The 24,134-nt window shown below is 41.6% G+C and overlaps 1 protein-coding gene across 5 annotated transcripts in view; it reads right to left on the bottom strand.

Annotated features, from left to right (window-relative positions):
* The window catches only part of caska (calcium/calmodulin-dependent serine protein kinase a), a 615,545-nt gene that overhangs the window by 188,784 nt on the left and 402,627 nt on the right, over positions 1-24,134 (bottom strand). For all 5 annotated transcript variants that reach the window (XM_068040666.1, XM_068040667.1, XM_068040665.1 and 2 more), the window contains one exon: positions 7,518-7,639. In XM_068040666.1, the coding sequence (XP_067896767.1) occupies positions 7,518-7,639 (122 nt within the window). The remainder of the gene's footprint in view (positions 1-7,517; positions 7,640-24,134) is intronic.

The raw sequence follows: 24,134 nt of genomic DNA on the forward strand, positions 1-24,134 counted from the left end.
GGAATCTATGCGTGGAGCCAGAGGAAATGGGCGAGGTACTAAATGAGTACTTTGCATCAGTATTCAACAAAGAAAAGATCTTGTTGGATGATGAGTCTAGGGAAGGGAGTGTAGATAGTCTGGGTCATGTCGATATCAAAAAGGAGGTGGTGTTGGGAGTCTTGAAAAACATTAAGGTAGATAAGTCCCCAGGGTCTGATGGGATCTACCCCAGAATATTGAGGAAGGCAAGGGAAGAAATTGCTGGGGCCTTGACAGAAATCTTTGCATCCTCATTGGCTACAGGTGAGGTCCCAGAGGAGTGGAGAATAGCCAATGTTGTTCCTTTGTTTAAGAAGGGTAGCAAGGATAATCCAGGAAATTACAGGCCGGTGAGCCTTCCGTCTGTGGTAGGAAATTCGGGATTCTTCGGGACAGGATTTACTCCCATTTGGAAACAAATGGACTTATTAGCGAGAGGCAGCATGGTTTTGTGAAGGGGAGGTCGTGTCTCACTAACTTGATCGAGTTTTTTGAGGAAGTGACGAAGATGATTGATGAAGGAAGGGCAGTGGATGTTGTCTACATGGACTTCAGTAAAGCCTTTGACAAGGTCCCTCATGGCAGACTGGTACAAAAGGTGAAGTCACACAGGATCAGAGGTGAGCTGACAAGATGGATACAGAACTGGCATGGTCATAGAAGATGGAGGGTAGCAGTGGAAGAGTACTTCTCTGAATGGAGGGCAGTGACTAGCGGTGTTCCGCAAGGATCAGTGCTGGGACCTTTGCTGTTTGTAGTATACATAAATGACTTGGAGGAAAATGTAGCTGGCCTGATTAGTAAGTTTGCAGACGACACAAAGGTTGGTGGAGTTGCGGATAGTGATGAGGATTGTCAGAGGATACAGCAGGATATAGATTGGTTGGAGACTTAGGCAAAGAAATGGCAGATGGAGTTTAATCCGGACAAATGTGAGGTAATGCATTTTGGAAGGACTAATACAGGTGGGAAGTATACAGTAAATGGCAGAACCCTTAGGAGTATTGACAGGCAGAGAGATCTGGGCGTATAGGTCCACAGATCACTGAAAGTGGCAACGCAGCTGGATAAGGTAGTCAAGAAGGCATACAGCATACTTGCCTTCATCAGTCAGTGCATAGAGTATAAAAATTGGCAAGTCATGCTGCAGCTGTACAGATCCTTAGTTAGGCCACACTTGGAATACTGCGCACAATTCTGGTCGCCACACTCCCAGAAGGATGTGGAGGCTTTGGAGGGTAGAGAAGAGGTTTACCAGGATGTTGCCTGGTCTGGAGGGCATTAGCTATGAGGAGAGGTTGGATAAACTCAGATTGTTTTCACTGGAACAAAGGAGGTGGAGGGGCGACATGGTAGAGGTTTACAAAGTTATGAGTGGCATGGACAGAGTGGATAGTCAGAAGCTTTTTCCCAGGATGGAAGAGTCAGTTACTAGGGGACATAGATTTAAGGTGCGAGGGGCAAAGTTTAGAGGGGATGTGCGAGGCAAGTTTTTTTACACAGAGGTGAGTGCCTGGAACTTGCTGCCGGGGGAGTTGGTGGAGCAGGTACGATAGCGACGTTTAAGAGGCATCTTGACAAATACATGAATAGGATGGGAATAGAGGGATATGGGCCCCGGAACTGCAGAAGGTTTTAGTTTAGAAAGGCATCATGATCAGCGCAGGCTTGGAGGGCCGAATGGCCTGTTCCTGTGCTGTTCTTTGTTCTAATGCTTCTGTGAAGCACCTTTGGAATTTTACTATGTTAAATGCACTATATAAATGCAAGCAGTTGAAGAACATATCTTCTTCACTCCCTCTTTTAAAGTTAAATTGTTCTGCCTCCTTAGGCCCTTGTCCCCTACACGTAAGCGCTGTAGCCTGACCAGGAACTTGTCATAGGAATCCGGTGTGGAGTTCATGATCCAGTTTCTAGGAGATGCAGCAAAATACTGCAGGCTGACGCATATGTTTTTTCTCCTCCACGAGGTGGCAACTCAATGTGATGTTGCAACAAGCAACCCCCCATAATTGCAAGTAGTAACGCACCAGCAAGCTAAATCACTTGGCTTCCCATAATCAAAGAATTAAATGCTAACTGGCATATGATTAAACCCACCTAATACAAAGAAATGTACCTAGAATTTACTTATAATTGACAAATACCTCAAGAAAACATTTTCCCGGTAGCTCAGAAAAGCAGCAGTAGCTTCTCATATTAAAAATGTGTTACCTGACCAATAGAACTCTATTAAAATTGGATTACCAGATTTGCATCTCTCAAGACAAGAAAACACTCCTACTTTTGTTTATGTACTCATTTATATGGCTATGTAATTCAATGGGGAACCATTTTCTTTACAGAATATTTAAAGTTACAGTCGGTGTCTGGCCTGCACAGCTGTCTTTTATCAAAGTAAAATGCATGCAATGGCAGCATGTTCAATGCAATCTAAAACTCACACTGAAGATTTTAAAGAATATCTTATTTTAATCAATTAGGAACATCTTAGTTGTCAACAGCAATGGTCATCTTCTACAGAAATATGACAAAGTCTGCAGTGTAACTTAAGTATTGCTTGGTTTTAAAAACTGACTATGTTCTTTCTCTCATAAGGCCCAATATGAAATCCTTTGGATGGAAAGCTGTGGGGAGGAATCCTTCACAGAATCATTACAGCACAGAAGGAGGCCATTCAGCCCATCGTGTCTGCACTGGCTCTCCAAATGAGAAATTCAACTGTTCCATTCCTCGCTTTCTCCCTGAAACCCTGGACATTCTTCCTTTTTAGATAACAGTCTAATTCCCTTTTGAATGTGTCAATTGAACCTGCCTGCACCACACATTCAGGCAGTGCATTCCCGACCTTAACAACTCGCTGCGTGAAAAAGTCGCTTTTGCCAATTACTTTAAATCTGTGCCCTCTCATTCTCAATTCTTTTGTGAGTGGGAACAGTTTCTCTCTATCTACTCTGTCCAGATCACTCATGATTTTGAATATCTCTATCAAATCACCTCTCAGCCTTCTCTTCTCCAAGTAAAACAGTCCTAACTTCTCCAATCTATCTTCATAACTGAAGCTCCTCATCCCTGGAACCATTTGCATGAATCTCTCTCCAATGCCCTCACTTATTTTCTAAAGTGCAGCACCCATAACTGGATGCAATACTCCAGCAGAGGCTGAACTAGTGTCTATACAAGTTCAATATAACCTCCTTGCTCTTGTGCTCTATGCCTCTATTAATAAAGCCTAGGATACTGTATGCTTTATCATCAGCTCTCTCAACCTGTCCTGTCACCTTCAATGACTTATGCACATATACACCAGGTCCCTCTGCTCCTGCAGCCCCTTTGGAGTTGTACCCTTTATTTTATATCGTCTCTCCTTGTTCTTCTTACCAAAATGAATCACTTCACATTTCTTTACATTGATCTTCATCTGCCACTTCCACCAATTTGTCAACGTCCATTTGAAGTTCTACATGATCCTCCTCACAGTTCACAATGCTTCAAAGTTTCAAATCATCCACAAATTTTGAAATTGCGCCCTATGCACCAAGGTCTAAGTCATCAATATATATCAGGAAAAGCAAGGGTCCCAACACTGACCCCTGGGGAACTCCACTACAAACCTTCCTCCAGCCTGAAAAATGTCCATTAATCACACCTCTGTTTCCTGTCACATAGCCAATTTCATATCCATGTTGCTATTGTTATTCCATGAGCTATAACTTTGCTCAAGTCTGTTGCACAGCACTGTATCAAATGTTTTTTGGAAGTCCATGTATACCACATCAACAACATTGTCCTGATCAATCTTCTCTGTCACCTCTTCAAAAAACTCCAGCAAGTTGGTTAAACACGATTTCCTTGACAAATCTGTGCTGGTTTTCCTTAATTAACCTGCAATTGTCCATGTGCCTATTACCTTTGTCTGGAATTATTGTTTCTAGAAGTTTCCCCACCACCGAAGTTAAACTGACTGGCCTATAGTTGCTGGGCTTATCTTTACACCCATTGTTGAACAAGAGTGTAACCTTTGCAATTCTCCAGTCTTCTGGCACCACCCCTGGGTCTAAGGAAGACTGGAAAATTATGGCCAGTCCCTCTGCAATACCACCCTCACTTCCCTCAGTATCCTTGGATTCATCCAATCTGGTCCTGGTGCTTTATCAACTTTAAATACAGACAGACTATCTAATACTTCCTCTCATGTATTAATTACCGCCTCTTCCACCCTGGCCTGGGTAGCATCTTCTTCCTTAGTAAATACAGATGCGAAGTATTCATTTAGCACCGCAGCTATTTCCCCACCTCATGTGTAAATCCCCTTTTTGGTCCTTAATCTGCCCTATTCCTCCTTTTACCACCTTTTTTACGAATTATATGCCTATATAAGACTTTGGAATTCCCTTTTATGTTAGCTGCCTGTCTCTTTTCATAAACTCTCTTTGCTTTTTCACTTCCCCTCTGAACCTTCTATATTCCACCTGATTCTCAATTGTATTATCCAACTGACATCTGTCATATGCACACTTTTTCTTCATCATAATCTCTATCTCTATCTCTTTTGTCATTCAGGGAGCTCTGGATTTGCTTGCCCTACCTTTCCCCTTCGAGGGAATATACCTTGACTGTGCCCGAACTCTCTCTTCTTTGAAGGTCACCCATCGTTCAGCTACCGTGTTCCCTGCCAATCTTTGAATCCAATTTATTCGGCCCAGATCCATTCTTACCCCATTGAAGTTGGTTTTCCCCCAGTTCATTATTCTTACTCTACATTGTTCTTTGTCTGTTTCCATAGCCGACCTAAACCTTCTGATACAATGATCACTGTCCCCTTAATGTTCTCCTGCTGATATTTGATCCACTTGACCCACCTCATTCCCAAGAACCAGGTCCAGCAGTGCCTCCCCTCTCATTGGACTGGAAACATACTGCTGCAGAACATTTTCCTGAACACACTCTAGGAACTCTTGCCCCTCTCTGTCCTTTACACTACTACTATCCCAGTCTATATTTGGACAATTGAAGTCCCCATTATAACTACTCTATAATTCTTGCACCTCTCTGTAATTTCCCTGCAAATTTGTTCCTCCACATCCGTTCCACTAGTTGGTGGCCTATAGACTAAACCGAGCAATGTAATTGCACCATTTTTGTTCCTTAGTTCAGTCCCGATGGGATAACTTCTCTCTCCAGAACAATAAGGCTCTCCTTAACCAATACTGCCACTCTTCCCCCTTTTCTTCCTTTCCTATCTTTCCTGAACACCTTGCATCCAGGAATATTTAACACCCAGTCCTCCCCTTCTTTGAGCCAGGTCTCCGTTATAGCCATAACAACATCATATCCCCACATGGCAATCTGCGCCTGTAATTCCTTGCTTGGGTCTTTATTGCCAGGGAGTGGGACTGACTGCATAGCTCCGTGAAGAACCAGCATGGACCCGATGGGCCGAATGGCCGCCTTCATTGCCATAAATGATTCTATAACTTCCATTCCACTGTTATTCTAGTCAACAGAATACAGGCTCATAGCATGAGGAATCTATAAGCAATGTTTCTTACTTCTGTTATGTGAGGCAGAATGTTTAGCTATCAAAAGGGATTTCATATACAACTTTATCAAAAATTAGGAACATTTATCCAAGCTGTACCAGTACTGCACAGCCTTGGGACTCAAACATGCTCATACCCCGACCATTTGCTTGAGGCACAGGTGCGGCAGGATTGCCGTAATCTGATTGGGAATTTTACTTTGATAAAATCTTTCAGATCATGCACCCTAAATTTAAGTTACTCATTTAAGCAATTTTTAAAACATAATTCCTACATTCGCTAAACTATACTACAGAACTTCTAAAACAAAATGATACTTAGGGAAGGATTTTGTCCTTTGGGTAGGGACCCCAACGTCAGGGTCAAATGGGGGTCACAACCCCGCACTGTGTGGGAAACAGTCACCTGGCAGTAATTTTTCCCGAATTGGCCAATTAGTGGTCAGAGGGCAGGCTCGCCACACAATTAAGGGTGGGCTCTCGAAGCTGGAGGGCCAACAGGAGGCCCTCCAGCTTCGAAAAAGCAGCAGCCTGCAGTTCAGGTGAGAAAGAAACAGGGTGCTTCCATCCTGAGGCATCCTCTCTCCAACTTTGAAAAGATCTCAATTCAAAAATGTCCTCAGCAGCCGACCACAATTGTGGAGGGTGAACCCCTCCACAGGGCGGCCTGTAGGTTGCAGCTGTGGCCAGGCAGGCAGGAAGGGCCTCAAAGCCTGCTTGGAGCACTGGTCCCCCTCAAGGGTCCCATAGGTTGACTGGAAAATTCCAGTTGGCCTCTGACAATAGGCTTTAAGTGGCCATTTAATGCTCTTAATTGGCTAACCGCCCCTCATGGGTGGGTCGCCATCCTGACCCGCATCGCATCTCCGGAAAAATGTCCCAGGGATGGGAGGGTGACGGTAAACCGGAAGGCTGGTCAGCAGCGGAAATTTTCACGCCTGCCCACGTTCATGCTCACCCCCATATGGAACTAAAAATCCTGCACATGGATAATAATGGAAGGACAACTGATGTACAAGACTACTGTGCAGCAGAAAATATTTGTAGCAAAGTCACAGCGCTAAACAATATTTTCATTGGAGGGTCCATTTTAGTGCCAGGATATAGTGCTAGACATTGAAATAATATTTACAATTGGTTAAAACCTGCAGTATTACGTGTTAAAGGGGTACACAATAAAGCACTTTAAATAACCATTTTTTTTTCCAAAAAAAGGAATAGAAGAGGTCATGTACCAATGTAAATAAGGCCAAGCAAGATCAGTTCAGATTACTATGTCATTTAATTAATTATTCCAAGAACTGGCAAAATTTAACAGCTGGTTGTGGTAAAATTAAGAGTTTAACAAAGGCTACTGTCCCAAAAGGAGCAAAATCAAGTACAATTTGAAGATAAAAACTGGATTGGCCCCTTTGTTTTCTGCTGAGTTACAAAAGACCGAAAGGCAGATTATTACACAGTTTATTTTGTGGTGGGCGGGTCTGCAGGGCAGTGAAATAACGATTTCCAACATAATAGCCATCTAGACACAGACCTGCAAAATGCTGCACAGAAAACCTTTTTCACTGGAATCTGCTAGTCCATGGATTTCCTCCAAATTGTGCATTACTTTTGAAACAGCCGCTGCACTTTCCAGAAAGTAAAAAAGCACACCCTCAAGCATCAGAAAAGCCAAGTAAAGCCAGGTATGACAATTTTAAAGCTACATTAGCCCTTTTTAAAAGATTTGCCATGTCAATTATTTTAAATTGTCAACTCAAATCAGCATTTGGTTCCCCATGTACCTGGATTGTTCCAGAGGCAGTACCACCAAGAAGCTATGACAGATTCCCCCCATACCCCCAAAAACAAAAAGGAAAAGATCAAGTTGAAATCAAATATTTTAAGACTTTAAGAGACCCATGATAAAGAACATTGAAGCTATATTTGAAAAAAAAGGCTAAAAATGACTCACATCGAGTAGTGTATGGAGATGCTGATCCTGGAAAACGCTGTGCAAAAAATCCAAGTCCTTTTCACTGCAATCCGTTAGTGCATGGATTTCCTCCAAACTGTCCAGTACTTGCGAAACAGCCCCTGCAGATACAAACAAATCAGACTTTTGAGTTAGTTGAAGAGAATAATGTTGATGTTTTTTGTTGCTCATTTACCATGTTAGAGGAGGTGAAAATGACAAAGGAATGATCAGACCTGTGATAGTATGACCTAAGAACCAAGGAAAAAGTGATGCGATAAAATGGTTACCATCAGTGATAAGTTTTTATCACTTTCCAGGCATGGTACTGTATAGTTGAGTAAAACAAACTGAAAATAAATCATCATCAATGTAAAGCTACATTTGAGAGATGCGATTGGTGAAAACCAACATATCTACACAGAAATTTTTTTATTTAAAAATGATTTCCAGTTTGTTGTGTTCTTCTAAAAATGAACAGTTATTGAACATATTCTGTCCTTTGTTCTTAAGCTATTCACTTAGTGAGATCATCTTAAACTAGGGAAGTTCTAACTGGTAAGTGACAATTTCTACAATGCTCATTTCACTACCTGTTCTCTGAAATCAGAGTATGTATATCATTTTTAGCATTAGTAGCAATATTACAGTGAAATTAAATAGAACATGTTATAAGTTGAGCCAGCTGTTGTGAAAATGAAAACTACTGTGGCAAGTAGCAAGCCGAGTAAAGAATAAAGCAGAAAATGATTGAGAAACAGGCAGAAAAACTGTAAATTAGTAGAGGAAAGTAAAATGGGGAAATTGAAATACATAATTTTTCTTAAAAGCTTTATCTTTGCTATAGATTTTCTCCCCTTATCCTTCACCATTTGAAGGCAAAGCTATATATTGAAGTATGATTCCAAAGATGTGTCACCCAAGTGGCCATCCTTCAACTGAGCTTGAACAGAGGACCAATAGGCTAATTTAATTAGCCGCAGTTTTATCCAATCTTAAAGTGGGAACTCAGTTTTATTTTTCATCGCCAAAGCCAGAATACTGATGTTCCCGAGTCATGCTGTTCCAGTACAGCTACAGCACTGTGGAAATGTGGAAAATTGCCCAGCTATGTCCTATACAAAAAAAGGACAAATCCAACCCAGTCAATTACCGCCCCAGCAGTTTACTCTTGATCATCAGTAAAGTGATGGAAGGTGCAATTGACCGTGCTATCAAGCAGCACTTGCTTAGCAATAACCTGCTCAGTGACGCTCAGTTAGGGTTCTATCAGAGCCACTCAGCTCCTGACCTCATTACAGCCTTGGTTCAAACATGGACAAAAGAGCTGAACTCTAGAGGTAAGGTGAGAGTAACTGCCCTTGACAACAAGGCAGCATTTGACTGAGTATGGCATCAAGAAGCCCAAACAAAACTGGAGTCAATGGGAATCAGGGGGAATACTCTCCACTGGTTGGAGTCATACCTAGCATAAAGGAAGATGGTTGTGGTTGTTGCAGGTAAATCATCTCAGCTCCAGGACATCATTGCAGGAATTCCTCAGGGTAGTGTCCTAGGCCCAACCATCTTCAGCTGCTTCATCAATGACCTTCCTTCAATCATAAGGTCAGAAGTGGGGATGTTTGCTGATAATTGCACAATGTTCAGCACCATTCATGACTACTCAGATACTGAAGCAGTCAGTGTAGAAATGCAGCAAAACCTGGACAATATCCAGGCCTGGGCTGGTAAGTGGCAAGTAACATTCGTGTCACACAAGTGCCAGGCAATGATTATCTCCAACAAGAGAGAATCTAACCATCTCCCCTTGACATCCAATGGCATTACAATTGCTGAATCTCCCACTATCAACATCCTGGGGGCTTACCATTGACCAGAAATTGAACTGGAGTAGCCATATAAATACCATGGCTATAAGAGTAGGTCAGAGACGAGTAATCCTGCAGCGAGTAACTCACCTCCTGACTCCCCAAAGCCTGTCCACCATCTACAAGGCACAAGTCAGGAGTGTGATGGAATACTCTCCACTTGCCTGGATGGGTGCAGCTCCAACAACACTCAAGAAGCTCGACACCATTCAGGACAAAGCAGCCCAATTGATTGGCACCTATCCACCTACAAACATTCACTCCCTCCACCAACGCACAGTGGCAGCAGTGTGCACCATCTAGCTACAAGATGCGCTGCAGCAACGCACCAAGCCTCTTGAGACAGCACCTTCCAAACCCGTGATCTCTACCAACTAGAAGGACAAGGACAACAGTTGCATGGGAACACCACCACCTGCACGTTCCCCTCTAAGCCACACACCATCTTGACCTGGAATTATATCGCCATTCCTTCATTGTTGCTGGGTCAAAATCCTGGAACTCCCTTCCTAACAGCACTGTGGGTGGACCTACCCCACATGGAGTGCAGTGGTTCAAGGCGGCGGCTCACCACCAACTTCTCAAGGGCAAGGGTCAATAAATGCTGTCCCAGCCAGCGATGCCCACATCCCATGAATGAAAAAAAAAATTCTCGCACTGCCTTGGGTTCCAGCAGAGTTCTGTTAATTCTGTACAGCCCAAGGATCACAGCTGGGATCTTCTTTGCTGGTATGACAAAATGCTACTTAAAACTGTGCATTTATCTATTGAACCACAGTTGGTCTTAAATTGCCCTTAAAACACCCAGAATATTAAAATTAATATTAAATGTCACCATTAAAAAATTAACCACATCAAGTGTTCTGCCACTTAATTTGATTAACGTTTTGACAAAGAAAACAAATTTTAAGAAAAAATACTAAACTGTCGTCTCTTTTGGTTGTGGTGGATATGATTGCCTCATTTAATTTTTGGTGAAATTTTGTGCTCAACAATGAAGATGTCAGCTCCGAGGACATTTTTTCACTTTGGGAACCCAATGCCAGAATTAAGCATTCCCAGATCAATTAAGCATAGCTGCATACATAGTAAAGCTCTCTCAATTCTGATCCAACATGTGCTTTAATCTAAATTGCTGGATCATATTCTAGTAATATGTTTTTTCTTTAAAATCTTACCAATATAAATTGGTTTAGTTAGTACAAGTATCACTTTAACATTTTCAGTTGGTGGAGAAAATTTTATTTTCTGAAGCTTCTAACTAAATAGACTTTACGGACTTCTTCCTTATATATTTTTAAACTTTATTAAATTCTCTCTCTTAAAAATCAGCAGGAGTTCCTCAGGGCTTCTCTTGTTCCACTGATGCAACATATGAAAATGGGTTTTTCAACAAATTTCCGCTCAAGTTATGGCAGTGGAACGGGACAAGCTCTGAGGGAATGACTGCCACACACATTCCCCATCAATTACTGCATAATAATCTTTGGACTTTTCAAGACCTTGCTGTGATAGACATTAAATGATATTGGCATTGTACTCTTCCCTTTTGCCAGATCCTGCAGCTGTTTGACTGCTAGTCTTTCATTTCAGTCTTCTTATGCACAGCTCCATCATCATCTGCTTGGTCTTTTGAGGGTTGGATTAATTTTATAACCTTATGAGGATACTAATCTTTAATGCTCTGCCTATTACTATCATCTGATTGTAACATGCCAGTCAATATACTCTTTACGCTGATTTCAGTGTTGGTCAGTCTATCCCTCCAATATTTAATATTTAAATATACATTGTTTAATATAGTTCATGTTTTGTCCCAACTTTCAAGACTGCTATCCTTACTCCTCTTCCTCAAAATACCCTTCCTTGATACTTTTATCTCTTGACTATGACCCTATTTTCAACCTCACCTGCTTTGTTAAAGTTCTTGAATATGTTGTCACCAGCTCCCTGCCCAGATTTTCCATATTCCCTTTTTGAATCCTTTCATGCCATTTTCTGCATAGTCTTGGGTCAAAGACATTGATGACACCCTTTATAACTGTGGTGTGCTATCCTTTTTAACCTCGCTGTAACATTTGACATAGTTGACCACTCTTTCTCCACCCCTGCATTAGGTCTACCGTTGTGTCATTGCTCTAGCTTTCCATTGCTATCTGTCCCAAAACAGTCAGCACAGCTACTATAATGGCTTCTTGCCCCAGCCCCACATGGTCACATTGGTGTGTCCCAAGGCTCCATGCTGGGCTCCTTTCTTTTACTTTTCTACATGCTGCCTGTTGGAAACTTCATTGGCATGAGGTCAGCAAGCACATGTATGCTGAACAGCCAGCTTTACCCCTCTGCCACCATTCTCGATTCCTTGAGCACATACCATGTCCCAGATGAAGCAAGAATTTCCTTGAACTCAAATCAGTAAGGCTGCTTGGCTTTTGCCAAGAACTCCCAGACCTTAGCATCTACTCCCTCATTCTCTTCAGCAACAGTTTCAAACTGAGTTCGACAATCCTGCTTGACTGAACAGTTTTAAAGCTCGCATCCTTTCCATCTGCAAGACTGTCTATTTCCACTTCTACGACATTGCCAGTCTCCACATCCACCTGACCCCCAATGTCACTAAAATACCTACCAGGCCAGATTTTGTGGTAAAAATAACTGTGCTCTCTGTTATTAAAATGTAAATCAGACAGCATCTTCTAGTAACTTCACATGTGCAGTTAAATGTGTAAATCAGGAAATTGCTGTCTGAGATGCCCTGTTTCTCCAGAAGCTGCATGATAACGGTATATCACTGAGAGGCTCACCATTGAAATACATGGAACAGCATGACGTTGATGTATTTACCTGATATATATACACACTAACCTCATTAGAAAAAGTTAAGGCTTGTCCATTCCAGTGTAAGTACCATTTGAATACTGTTGCAAGTCTTAATTATGGTCAAGCAGACTCTCTGGCATGGAAAATGAACTTTAACAAGTGTGGAGTCCCATTCCTTCAGATTTTAATTAATATTGGAGTATTAATTTTTTCCCACTTTTTCTTTGTCTCTTTTAACTCTTAATCCAATCTTTTCTTGTCATCATTTTTCTTTCTGTATCTGATTTGCCACTGGATTAAATACACTAACTGACACTTCCTGGTTCAGACTCTGTGCTGCTCTTTAACAATTTATCAATCTGATTGGTTAAGGACAAAGAGTTACATTTCCTGTTCACATAGGTCCTAGATGCTCCGGCAAAGGTGCCGCACTTTTTCGACAGTTGGCTGAGAAGAACTTCCAGTGCAAAGCCTGTGGGCAAATGCAAGCGCAATGAATGGTACTGTTCGTTTGTGCTGATTGCAAAATGGGGCTCATCATGCTTTTAGCACATGCTGACTTCATTACTCCTCTTTTTGCCAATCACCCAAGTTCTGCCCTTCATAGGGAGTAACTTGTCCAAAACTCTTTCGTCCTCATGCAATCCTACATTAAGTCCTGTTGCCCTATTATCCCAGGATTTATCAACCTTCACTGGATCTCTTTGCATCAAGTTCAAAGTATCAGTCCTCATCTATAAATCCTTCCAAGGCCCTGTTCCTCTCCAATTCTGCAACCTTGAGTCCTATATCAATTTATGCATCCTCCACTTGCTTTCTGACCTTCTTGGCATGTCTCATTCTCCTCATCCTACTCTTAGCTACAGAATGTTCAGTCCTTTCAGTTCCATTCTCTGCCTTGTATGTTACTCCCCTCCTTCAAAAGCCTCCTCAAAATCTACACCTTTGCTTATGTCTTTAGTTCCCTCGTTAATGTTGATCTTCATTTCTCATTCTGCAGCAATTTCCACCTCTGAGATACTTTATTATGTTAAATACATTATATAAAGACACACTATTGTTGTTGGATAAAATGTAACAACACAATTCCCTCCATTTAAAAAATATTAGCTCACCAAAGATGTTTTATCTCGTCAGTTATCAGTTCAGATTATACTCTGAACTCTTTATCCACATTAGAAGAAAGATCAAAGAAATGAATAGCTTTTTGATGAAAATGATTCCTGGTGAGGACAAATGCTTAATAACACAGAAGAAAACTTCTTGCACCATGCAAGTAACTAATGAAATTAGTTAACAGCAGGGGAGAAAATTTATTATTCATGCTTTAACACTTACTTCTCGACACATGTGGATTCATTAAAATCTCTTTCATCCCTACAAAGAAAATCCTCTGATTAGGTGGAATTTGGCACTTGTATGAACCATTTATTACATATGACACAAAGGAATTAATGGAAAACAGATGGTTCACACAAACAGATGATTTGCACTATGCATGAACGCACAAAATTTTAAAAGGCTATTCAGCTGTCAAGCCTCACCTTCCACAGATCACGTACAACATACCCCATTACAGGCTTACATCTACATCAACTATGTCTATCCCAGTATTTTAATGATTTTGATCGTGCCATTCCCCAAATCCAAATGAAAACTAGTCCAGCTCCACAAATCTGTCCTCATAATCTCCAGAATTATCCCTCGTCAATCATTTCAAATGCAGCTATGTTCTTTTGAAGATGGGGTGCCCAAAATGACACAATATTCCAAATGTAGCCCCCCTCCCCAGTGCTTTATACAATATGACAATACTGGTTTCGAATTACAGTCAAACCACAAGATGTTTTTGATTAACTATAAACTCACTGAAAGTATCAATGATAAAAAAAACACAGATCCTTCCCCTTTCTGCCTTTGCTAGTCAGCATTCTGTAATTCCACAATTTAGTAGTTTCCTGTTTAGTTTGTTGTTGCTAATATCGTAATTATAATTAAACAGAGTTGTTAGTCCCTCATGTTGGTATGCCTAATGTTTTATGGAAAATGAATAAAATTCAATTTAGGGAGCTAACCTGCCATTTCTTCGCCAAATGCTTAACTGGTTCAGAACATTAAGATACCAGTATAACATTTTTTGATACAAGGCACCTACGATTTAGAGGAGGTGGGGGCAGGGGAGTGCTTCGACCAGGATATGTCTCTTCTAGTCTTTCCTATGCCCAAGTAACCCGAATGCGTGTGCTTTCTTTGTTTGCCGCTCTGGATCCAAACCCATTACTTCAATTTCTATTTTCTTCCCTACTCACGCACTATTCTCTCATGTCTCCCCTCCTTCCTGCCAACAATCACATCACCTTCCTATCTCCCCTCAGGTACTTTGCCTCCCCCAACCCCTATCCCAATCAATTACTATTTCACTATCTTCCTACTCTCCTGCCACTGCCCAAGGCTTGAAGCACTTGTTGTTGCCTCCTTAGGGCAGCAACCCCAACTGTCCCTTTCTCCTCTCTTGTTGATCCTCCAGCAAATCTCAGGGCTAATCTTGCCAACTTCCTTCCTAGTCCAAACACCCCACCCACCAATGTCCCCTTGAATGCTTTCATCAGACCAACAATCACTATTTTTCTTCACAATTCCCTCCAGAATGTCTGTTCACTTGGGAACAAGGATTTTGCCATCCATGACCATATTGTTCGATAGTTGCACTGATATCTTAGCTCATGGATAAGGACACCTTACTCTATGCTGCTGAAACCTTCCTACCTGCCAATAACTTCTACCAGCTACCCCGTCCAATATGTCCCCAAATCACACATTGGTCTCTCCAATCTATTCCTGTGTGACGTTCTCATCCTAGGAGCATCTCACTTTTTTACACAGCTCTCACCTCCCATTTAAAATCTTCATTGTCCGTCGCTCCGCCCAAGCTTCTCAGCAAGATATCCTCCCTTTTCTCCTTCACTGAGAAACTCGTTATCTTTGATTGTTTCTATCTTCATTTGAAAAAAATTGTTACTGGCAAGGCCACCTTTTGTTGCCCATCCCTAATTGTCCTTGAGAAAGTGGTGGAGAGCTCTTAGCCTCTCTCCTCTGAAGTACCTGCCCTCCTGGGATCACTCTCTCCATATGAACACTTACCATTCTCATGGCCACCTCCTTAATCTTGTCATCTACTATAGATGCTCTACTCATAGGATTACATACGATATATGGCACAGAAACAGGCCATTCGGCCCAACCAGGTCATGCCGGTGTTAATGCACCACTCAAGCCTCCTCCGATCTTTCTTCATCTAAATCTATCATCGTAACTCTCTATTCCCATCTCCCTCATATGCTTGTCTAGCTTCCCTGTAAACGCATCTATACTATTCACTTTAACCACTCTTGCTGGTAACAAGTTCTGCATTCCCACCATTCTTTGGTTAAACAAGTTTCTTCAGAATTTCCTATTAGATTTCTTAGCGAGTATCTTATATTGATGGCCTCTTGCTATGCTCTTCCTCACAAGTGGAAATATTTTCTCTGTATCCACTCTATCAAAACCTTTCATAATTTAAAAGACCTCTATCAATCTTTTTTCCCCAAGAGAATGGACCCAGCAAGTTCATCCTTTCCTAATGCATATACCAACACTCCTGTGGTATCTGTCAGAGAAGCCAATCTCCGACCACTTCCTTGCATTCCTCACCACCCGCATCCCCCTACCACCTTCCTACCAATGTTTCCACTAAGCTACACGTGCGACAGCCTGGAAAGTACCGCACAGATTTTGTTCCACGTTAAATATAGTGTGTACAGCCACGTAACAAAATTTAAAGGGATCACGTGTGGGAATGTGGGTTCACATTACGCATGCACCTTGTTGTTTGTGAACTCAGCAGATATCGAGATAAAACAGCTTTCAGTTTTGCTCGCCAGGTCCCTAACCAAACTGTTCCAGTAAGGAGTGCACGGAGAGGAGACTTCGCCTTGAAGGGACACAGTCAGAGTGTGAAGGTGAGAATTTGGTGCTCCTTATTCAGCCTCCAGTAGCTGGAGAAGACACAAGTTGATTTCCAGAAATAGAGGGCAACCTTGAGACAGTGACATCACAGGAAAGCTGTAAGGTGTTTGGTGAGTAACTGCTGTTAGGGAGTATCTGTAAATAGCTAGGATAGTAAACTGCTGTTAGGGTGTGTGTGTTAACAGCTGGAAATTAGAAAAATGTGAAATAAAAATAAAAATTTAAGCAGTTACCTTCTAATTAATTAAGACATGCAACCAGAAGAGAAGTAAGAAGTTGGTGAGTCTACTGTTTTTATTTTTAAGCAGTAAGGTTTATTGCATTACCAAGGTTTAAATTAGTACAGTAAGTGCTGGTGAGGAGATGCATTAATTAAAAATTAAGAAAATTAATTAGTTATTTAAAACACAATCAGGATGGCAGGGCAGGTGATGAGTTGCAACTGCAGTATGTGGAGCTTGTGGGCACCAATGTGATCCACGGCAACCACGTCTGCAGTAAGTACATACGGCTCAAAGAGCTTCGGCTCAGAGTAGATAAGCTGGAGGCCAAGCTACAGACACTGCGATGCATCAGTGAGGGGAAAGTTACCTGGACACTTTGTTCCAGAAGGCAGTCACACCCCATAGGATTGAGCCTTCTGATTTGGTCAGCGGTCAGGGACAAGGGGTGTGACTGCGAGTGAGGCAGGTAAGGGGATCGAGAAGGCAGAAGTGGAGGAGCCTCAGCCCTTGCAATTGTCCAACAGGTTTGAGGTCCTTTCAGCTTGTATGGATAAGAGTGAGGGCTGCAGGGTAGAGGAGCAAACTGACCATGGCACTGTGGTATAGGAAACCATTCAAGCAGGGGGAACTAAACAGGAATGTAGTAGTAGTAGTAGGGGATAGTTTAGTCAAGGGATAGACAGTGCTCTGCAGCCCAGAGCAAGAGTCTAGAAGGCTGTGTTGCCTGCCCAGTGCCAGGGTTTGGGACATCTGCTCGGGGCTTGAGAGGAACTTGCAGTGGGAAGGGGAGGATCCACTTGTTGTGGTCCATGTGGGTACCAATAGATATGACAAGGAAAGAGGTTCTGTGTAGGGACTATGAGCAGCTAGGTGCTAAATTAAAAAACAGAACCGCAAAAGGTAATAATCTCTGGATTATTACCTGAGCTATGAGCAAACTGACATAGGGGAAATAAGATTACAGAGGTGAATGCATGGTTCAAAGACTGGTGTGGTAGAAATGGGTTTCGATTCATGGGGCACTGGCATCAGTACTGGGGAAAGTGGGAGCTGTACCGTTGGAACAGTCTTCACCTGAACCATGCTGGGACTAGTGTTCTGGCGAGTCCTATATCTAGGGCAGTAGAGAGGGCTTTAAACTAAATAGCAGGGGGGAATGCATCATGTGAGAGGAGACGTGGTAAAACAAAGGAAAAACAACGAGGTAATAAAGCAGGGTAGAAATTTGGGTAATGATAACCAGAGTGTGGCAGGAAGGGAGAGAGCATACAAGTGTAAGACTGCACCAGGAGATAAGGCAAAAGATTGCAGAAATGGTAAAAAGACAGAGGTAAAGGCTCTATATCTGAATGCACGCAGTATTTGTAACAAAATGGATGAATTGTTAGCACAGATAGAAGTAAAATACATATGACCTGATAGCCATTAGAGAGTCATAGCTGCAAGGTGACCAAGGCTGGGACCTGAATATTGAAGGGTATTCAACATTTTGAGAAGGCAGGAAGTTAGGAAAAGGTGATGGGGTAGCTTTGTTAATTAAGGATGTCATTAGTACAGTAGGGAGAGATGACCTTAGCATGGAAGAGCAAGATGGAGAATCAGTTTGGATAGAAATAAGAAATAGGAAAGTAAGAGGGCACTTGTGGGAGTAGTTTATAGGCCCCCTAACAGTTGCTGCAACTGTAACAGTACCTGTAAGACAGAGTATACAGGAAGAAATAAATGGGGCATGTAAGAAAGGTACAGCAATAGTCATAGATGGTTTTAATCTACATGTAGATTGAGCGAATCAGATTGGCAAAGGTAGCCTGCAAAATGAGTTCACAGAGTGTATTCGGAACAATTTCTTAGAGCAGTATGTGCTAGAGACAACTCGGGAGCAGGCTATTCTAGACCTGGTAATGTGTAATGAGACAAGATTAATCAATAACCTAATGGTAAAGGAGCCTCTAGGCGACAGCAATCATAACATGATAGAATTTCATGTTTAGTTTGAAAGGGAGAAGTGTGGGTCTAAGACTAGTGCTTTAAACTTAAAAATAGGTCATTATAAGGGTATGAAGGTACAGCTAACTAAAGTGAACTGGGAAACTAGGTAGAGATGCAGTGGCAGGCTTTTAAGGAAATATTTAATGACTGTCAGAGAGGATTTATCCCAGTGATAAAGTTGCTGAGATGGATGCATCATCCGTGGCTAAATAAAGAATTTGAGGATAGTATCAAATCAAACAAAACATAGTTTAGTGAGCCAGGTAAGAAATTAGCAAGCAGGACCTCAAAAGTAGTAATCTCCAGATTACTCCACCCGCAAGTGAGTATAGAAATAGGAGGATAGTGCAGATGCGTGCATGGATGGAAAGATGGTGCAGGAGGGAGGGTTTTAGATTCCTGGGGCACTGGGATCAGTTCTGGAGAAGGTGGGACGTGTAGAGGCTGGACAGGTTGTATCTGAACAGAGCTGGGACAAATTTCCTTGCGAGGCAATTTGCTAGTTTTTTTTGAGGGTTTAAACTAGCTTGGCAGGGATGCGGGAAACAGGAGATAATACAAGAGAGAAACAGCAAGGTACACAGTTGGAAGGGACAGACAGAACTAGAGTAGGAAATGGCAAAATGTTAGGTGGGGTCAGAAGAAGAGTGTTAGTACGAGAGAAGGGAGTAGTTCTGCATTAGATGGGAGTGGACTGAGAAGGACTACGAGGAATGCAAAACAGGATTACAATGCATGTGTGTAAATGCACAAAGTGTGGTGAATAAGGTTAGTAAGCTACTAGCACAAATAGCTATAGGAATATGATGGAATAATGATGGAAGTGGCAATAATGGAAACGTGGCTTAAAAATGAAGGGGCAAGGACAGAATCCATTTGAATAAAAGCAAAATATTGCAGATGCTGGAAATTTGAAATAAAAACAAAAAGTGCTGGAAATACTCAGCAGGTCTGTCAGCATCTGTGGAGAGAGAAGCAGAGTTAACGTCTCAGGTCAGTGACCTTTCATCAGAACTGCAGACGAATGGAAGACGAATTTGTAGAGTGCATCAGGAATTGTTTCTTAGAACAATATGTTGCAGAACCTATCCAGGAACAGGCTATTTTAGATTTGGTAATGTGAAATGAGGTAGGATTAATAAGAGATCTTGTAGTTAAGGATCCTCTAAGGGGAAGCGTTTATAACATGGTAGAATTTCAAAATTTAGTTTGAGGGTGAGCAACTCGGGTCTCAAACCAGTATCTTCAACTTAAACAAGGGCAATTATAGAGGTATGAAGAGACAGTTGTCTAAAACAGGCTGGGAAAATAGACTAAAGGGAAAAGGGAAAGGGATGAGCAGTGGCAGACTTTTAAGCAGATATTTCATAACACTCAGCAAACATTTATTCCAGTCGGAAGGAAGGACCCGATGAGAACGATGAACCACCCATGGATAACAAAGAAAGTTAAGGAGAGTAATCAAAAACAAAGGCGTACATAGTGGCGAAAGCTAGTGGTAGGCCAGAGGATTTGGAATTTTTTAGAAACCTGCAGCGGATGACTAAAAAACTAACAAAGAGGGAGAAAATTAATTATGAGAGTAAATTGGCAAGAAATATAAAAACCAACAGTAGGAGCTTCTACAGGTACATAAAAAGTAAGAGAGTAGCTAAAGTAAGCATGGGAACCTTAGAAGATGAGACTGGGGAATTAATAAGAGGGAAACGGCAGATAATTTAAACCAATATTTTGCATTGGTCTTTATGGTGGAGGACACTATAAACATCCCAACAATAATAGATGAGCAAGGTGTAAATGGGAGAGAGGAACTTGTAACAATCTCTATCATGAGGGAAAAGGTTCTTGACAAACTAATGGGACTAAAGGCAGACAAGTCACCAGGACCTGATGGCCTGCATCCAAGGGTTTTAAAAGAAGTGGCTGCAGAGATAGTGGAGGCGTTGGTCATAAGAGAGCAAAACTCATTGGATTCCGGTAGGGTACCAGCGGATTGGGAAACCGCTAATGTGACGCCCCTATTCAAGAAAGGCGGGAGACAGAAAGCAGGTAACTATAGACCAGTTAGCTTAACATCTGTCAGTGGGAAAATGCTCGAGTCCATTATTAAGGAATAGCAGGATATTTAGAAAAATATAATGCAATCAAACAGAGTCAACATGGCTTTATTGAAGGGTAATCATGTTTGACAAATTTGTTAGAGTTTTTTGAGGATATAACAAGCAGAGTGGATAAAGGGGAACTGGTAGATGTAGTGTATTTGGATTTTCAGAAGGCGTTCGATAAGGTGCCACATAAAAGGTTATTGCACAAAATAAGAGCTCAGGGTATTGGGGGTAATGTTTTGGCATGGATTGAGGATTGGCTAACACACAGAAGGCAGAGAGTCAGGATCAATGGGTCTTTTTCAGGTTGGAAAGCTGTAACTAGTGGGGTGCCACAAGGATCGGTCCTAGGGCTTCAACTATTTACTGTCTATATTAATGACTTGGAGGAAGGGAGAGAGTGTAGTGTATCCAAATTTGCTGATGATACAAAAATAGGTGGGAAGGCATGTTGTGATGAGGACACAACGAACCTGCAAAGGGATATAGATAGGTTCAGTGAGTGGGCAAAAACTTGGCAGATAGTGTTCAATGTGGGAAAGTGTGAGGTCATCCACTTTGGTAGGAAGAATAAAAAGGCAGATTATTCAGATGGAGAAAGACTACAAAATACTGCATTACAGAGAGATCTGGGTGTTCGTGTACATGAAACACAAAAAGTTAGCATGCAGATACAGCAAGTAATTAGGAAGGCAAATGGAATTTTGGCCTTTATTGCTAGGGGATTAGAGTTTAAAAGTTTTGTTACAACTGTACAGGGTGTTGGTGAGGCCATACCTGGAGCACTGCGTACAGTTTTGGTACCCACATTTAAGGAAGGATATACTAGCTTTGGAGGCAGTTCAGGAAAGGTTCACTAGGCTGATTCCTGGGATGAAGGGGTTGTCTTTATCAAGAACAGCTAAACAGGTTAGGCCTTTATTCATTGGAGTTTAGAAGAATGAGAGGTGATCTTATAGAAACATAAAAGATCGGAAGGGGGCTTAACAGGGTAGACGTTGAGAATATGTTTCCACTGGTGGGGGAATCTTGAACTAGGGGACATAGTTACAGAGTAAGAGGTCACACATTTAAAACTGAGATGCAAAGGAATTTCTTCTCTCAGAGGGTGGTGAATCTCTGGAATTCTCTACCTCAGAGTTGTGGAGGCTAGGTCACTAAATGTATTTGAGAAGGTAGACAGATTTTTGAAATCTCGGGGAGTTGAGGGTTATGTGGAGCAGGCCCGAAAGAGGAGTTGAGGCCTGGGACAGATCTTATTGAATGGCAGGGCAGGCTTGAGGGGCTGAATGGCCTACTCCTGCTCCTATTTCTTATGTTCTTATGTAGCCCCTTTATGTCCTCTTCACAAGTTACTTTCCTACCTATCTTTGTGTCATCAGCAAATTTAGCAACCATACTTTCGGTCCCTTCATCGAAATCATTTAGATCATTTGTAAAAAGTTGAGGCCCCAGCACAGATCCCTGTGGCACACCACTCGTTACATCTTGCCAACCAGAAAATGACCCATTTATGCCTACTCTCTGTTTCCTATTGGCTAGCCAATCTTCTATCCATGCCAATATGTTACCCCCTACACGATGAGCTTTTATTTTCTGCAATAACCTTTGATGTGGCACCTTATCAAATGCCTTCTGGAAATCTAAGTACAATACATCCACCGGTTCCCCTTATTCCACAGCACATATAACTCCCACAAAGAACTCCAATAAACTGGTTAACATGATTTCTCTTTCACAAAACCATGTTGACTCTGCCTGATTACCTTCAATTTTTCTAAATGCCCTTCTATACTGTCTTTAATAATAGCTTCTAACATTTTCCCTAACACAGATGTTAAGCTAACTGGCCTATAGTTTCCTGCTTTCTGTCTCCCTCCCTTTTTGAATAAAGGAGTTACATTTGTTATTTTCCAATCTAATGGAACATTCCCTGAATCTAGGGAAATTTGGAAAATTAAAACTAGCGCATCAACTATCTCACTAGCCACTTATTTTAACACCCTAGGATGAAGTCCATCAAGACCCGGGGACTTGTCAGCCCGCAGCTCCAACAATTTGTTCAGTACCACTTCCCTGGTGATTGTAATTTTCTTGAGTTCCCTCCCATGTCCTGACTTAAAGCTAATACTGGAATATTACTTGTATGCTCAATAGTGAAGACCAATGCAAAATATCTGTTCACTTCATCTGCCATTTCCTTATTATTCATTATTCATTCCCCAGACTCACCTTCTATAGGACCAACTTTATTAACTCTTTTCTTTTTAAAATATCTATAGAAACTCTTACTGTCTTTATATTTCTAGCTAGCTTTCTCTCGTACTCTAATTTTACCATCCTTGTCAATCTTTTAGTCATTCTTTGCTGTTTTTATATTCTGAACTGCCTCCCATCTTTGCGCAATTATATGATTTTTCTTTAAGTTTGATACTATCTTTAACTGTTTTAGTTAACCACGGATGGTGGGTCCCACCCTGGGAATTTTTCTTTCGCGTTGAAATGTATCTATTCTGTGTATTCTGAAATATCCCCTAAATGTCTGCCACTGCATCTCTACTGACCTATCCCTTAACCTGATTTGCCAGTTCACTTCAGCTAGCTCTGTTATCATGACCTCATAATTGCCCTTATTTAAGTTTAAAATAGTAGTTTTGGACCCACTCTTTTCTCCCTCAAACTGAATGTAAAATTCAATCATATTATGATCGCTGCTACCTAGGGGTGTCTTTGCTATGACGTCATTAATTAATCCTATCTCATTGCACAATACCAGGTCTAATATAGCGCAGGGATGGTTCCAGGGATGGAGGATTTTAGTTACAAGGATAGGTTGGAAAAGCTGGGTTTGTTCTCCTTAAAACAAAGGAGATTGAGAAGAGATTTAATAGAAATGTACAAGATTGTGACAGGCTTAGATAAGTTAGACAAGGAAAAGCTGTTCCCATTAATGGTACAAGATCTAGGGGACACAGATTGAAGGTTTTGGGCAAAAGATGCAGGAGGAATATGAGGAAGCACTTTTCTACCTATTCACAAGAGCGCGGGAAGCAGAGACAATCACTGACTTCAAGAGGAGGTTGGATGGCCATTTGAGAGAAATAGCTTGCAGGGCCACGGGGATCGAGCCCTGGAGTAGGACTGACAGCAGAGTTCCATGGAGAGCCAATAGGGACTCAATGGGCCGAATGGCCTCTGTCTGTGCCGTAAATGACACTGTACAAATCTGCAAAGATTAGTGGTAGGTCAGAAGATTGGACAGATTTTAAGAACCAACAAAGAATGACGAAAATAATTAAGAGGGAGAAAGTAGATTGCGAGAGAAAACCAGCTAGTAGTATAAAAACAGACAGTAAGAGTTTCTACACGTATTTAAATAGGAAAAGAGCAACTAACACTAGTGTTGGTCCTCTAGAGTGTCTCAGGAATTGATAATGGAAATCAAGGAAATGGTGGAGGTTTTGAACAGGTATTTTGTGTCTGTTTTCACTGTAGAAGACTTAGAAAACCTGCCAAAGACTTAAAACTTTCCTTCCTATCTTGGCATCATAGGCAAATTTAGCTACCATACAATTGTTCCCATCATCCAAGTCATTGATATAA

The sequence above is a fragment of the Heterodontus francisci genome, chromosome 10 (assembly GCF_036365525.1).
Source record: "Heterodontus francisci isolate sHetFra1 chromosome 10, sHetFra1.hap1, whole genome shotgun sequence".
NCBI lineage: Eukaryota > Metazoa > Chordata > Chondrichthyes > Heterodontiformes > Heterodontidae > Heterodontus > Heterodontus francisci.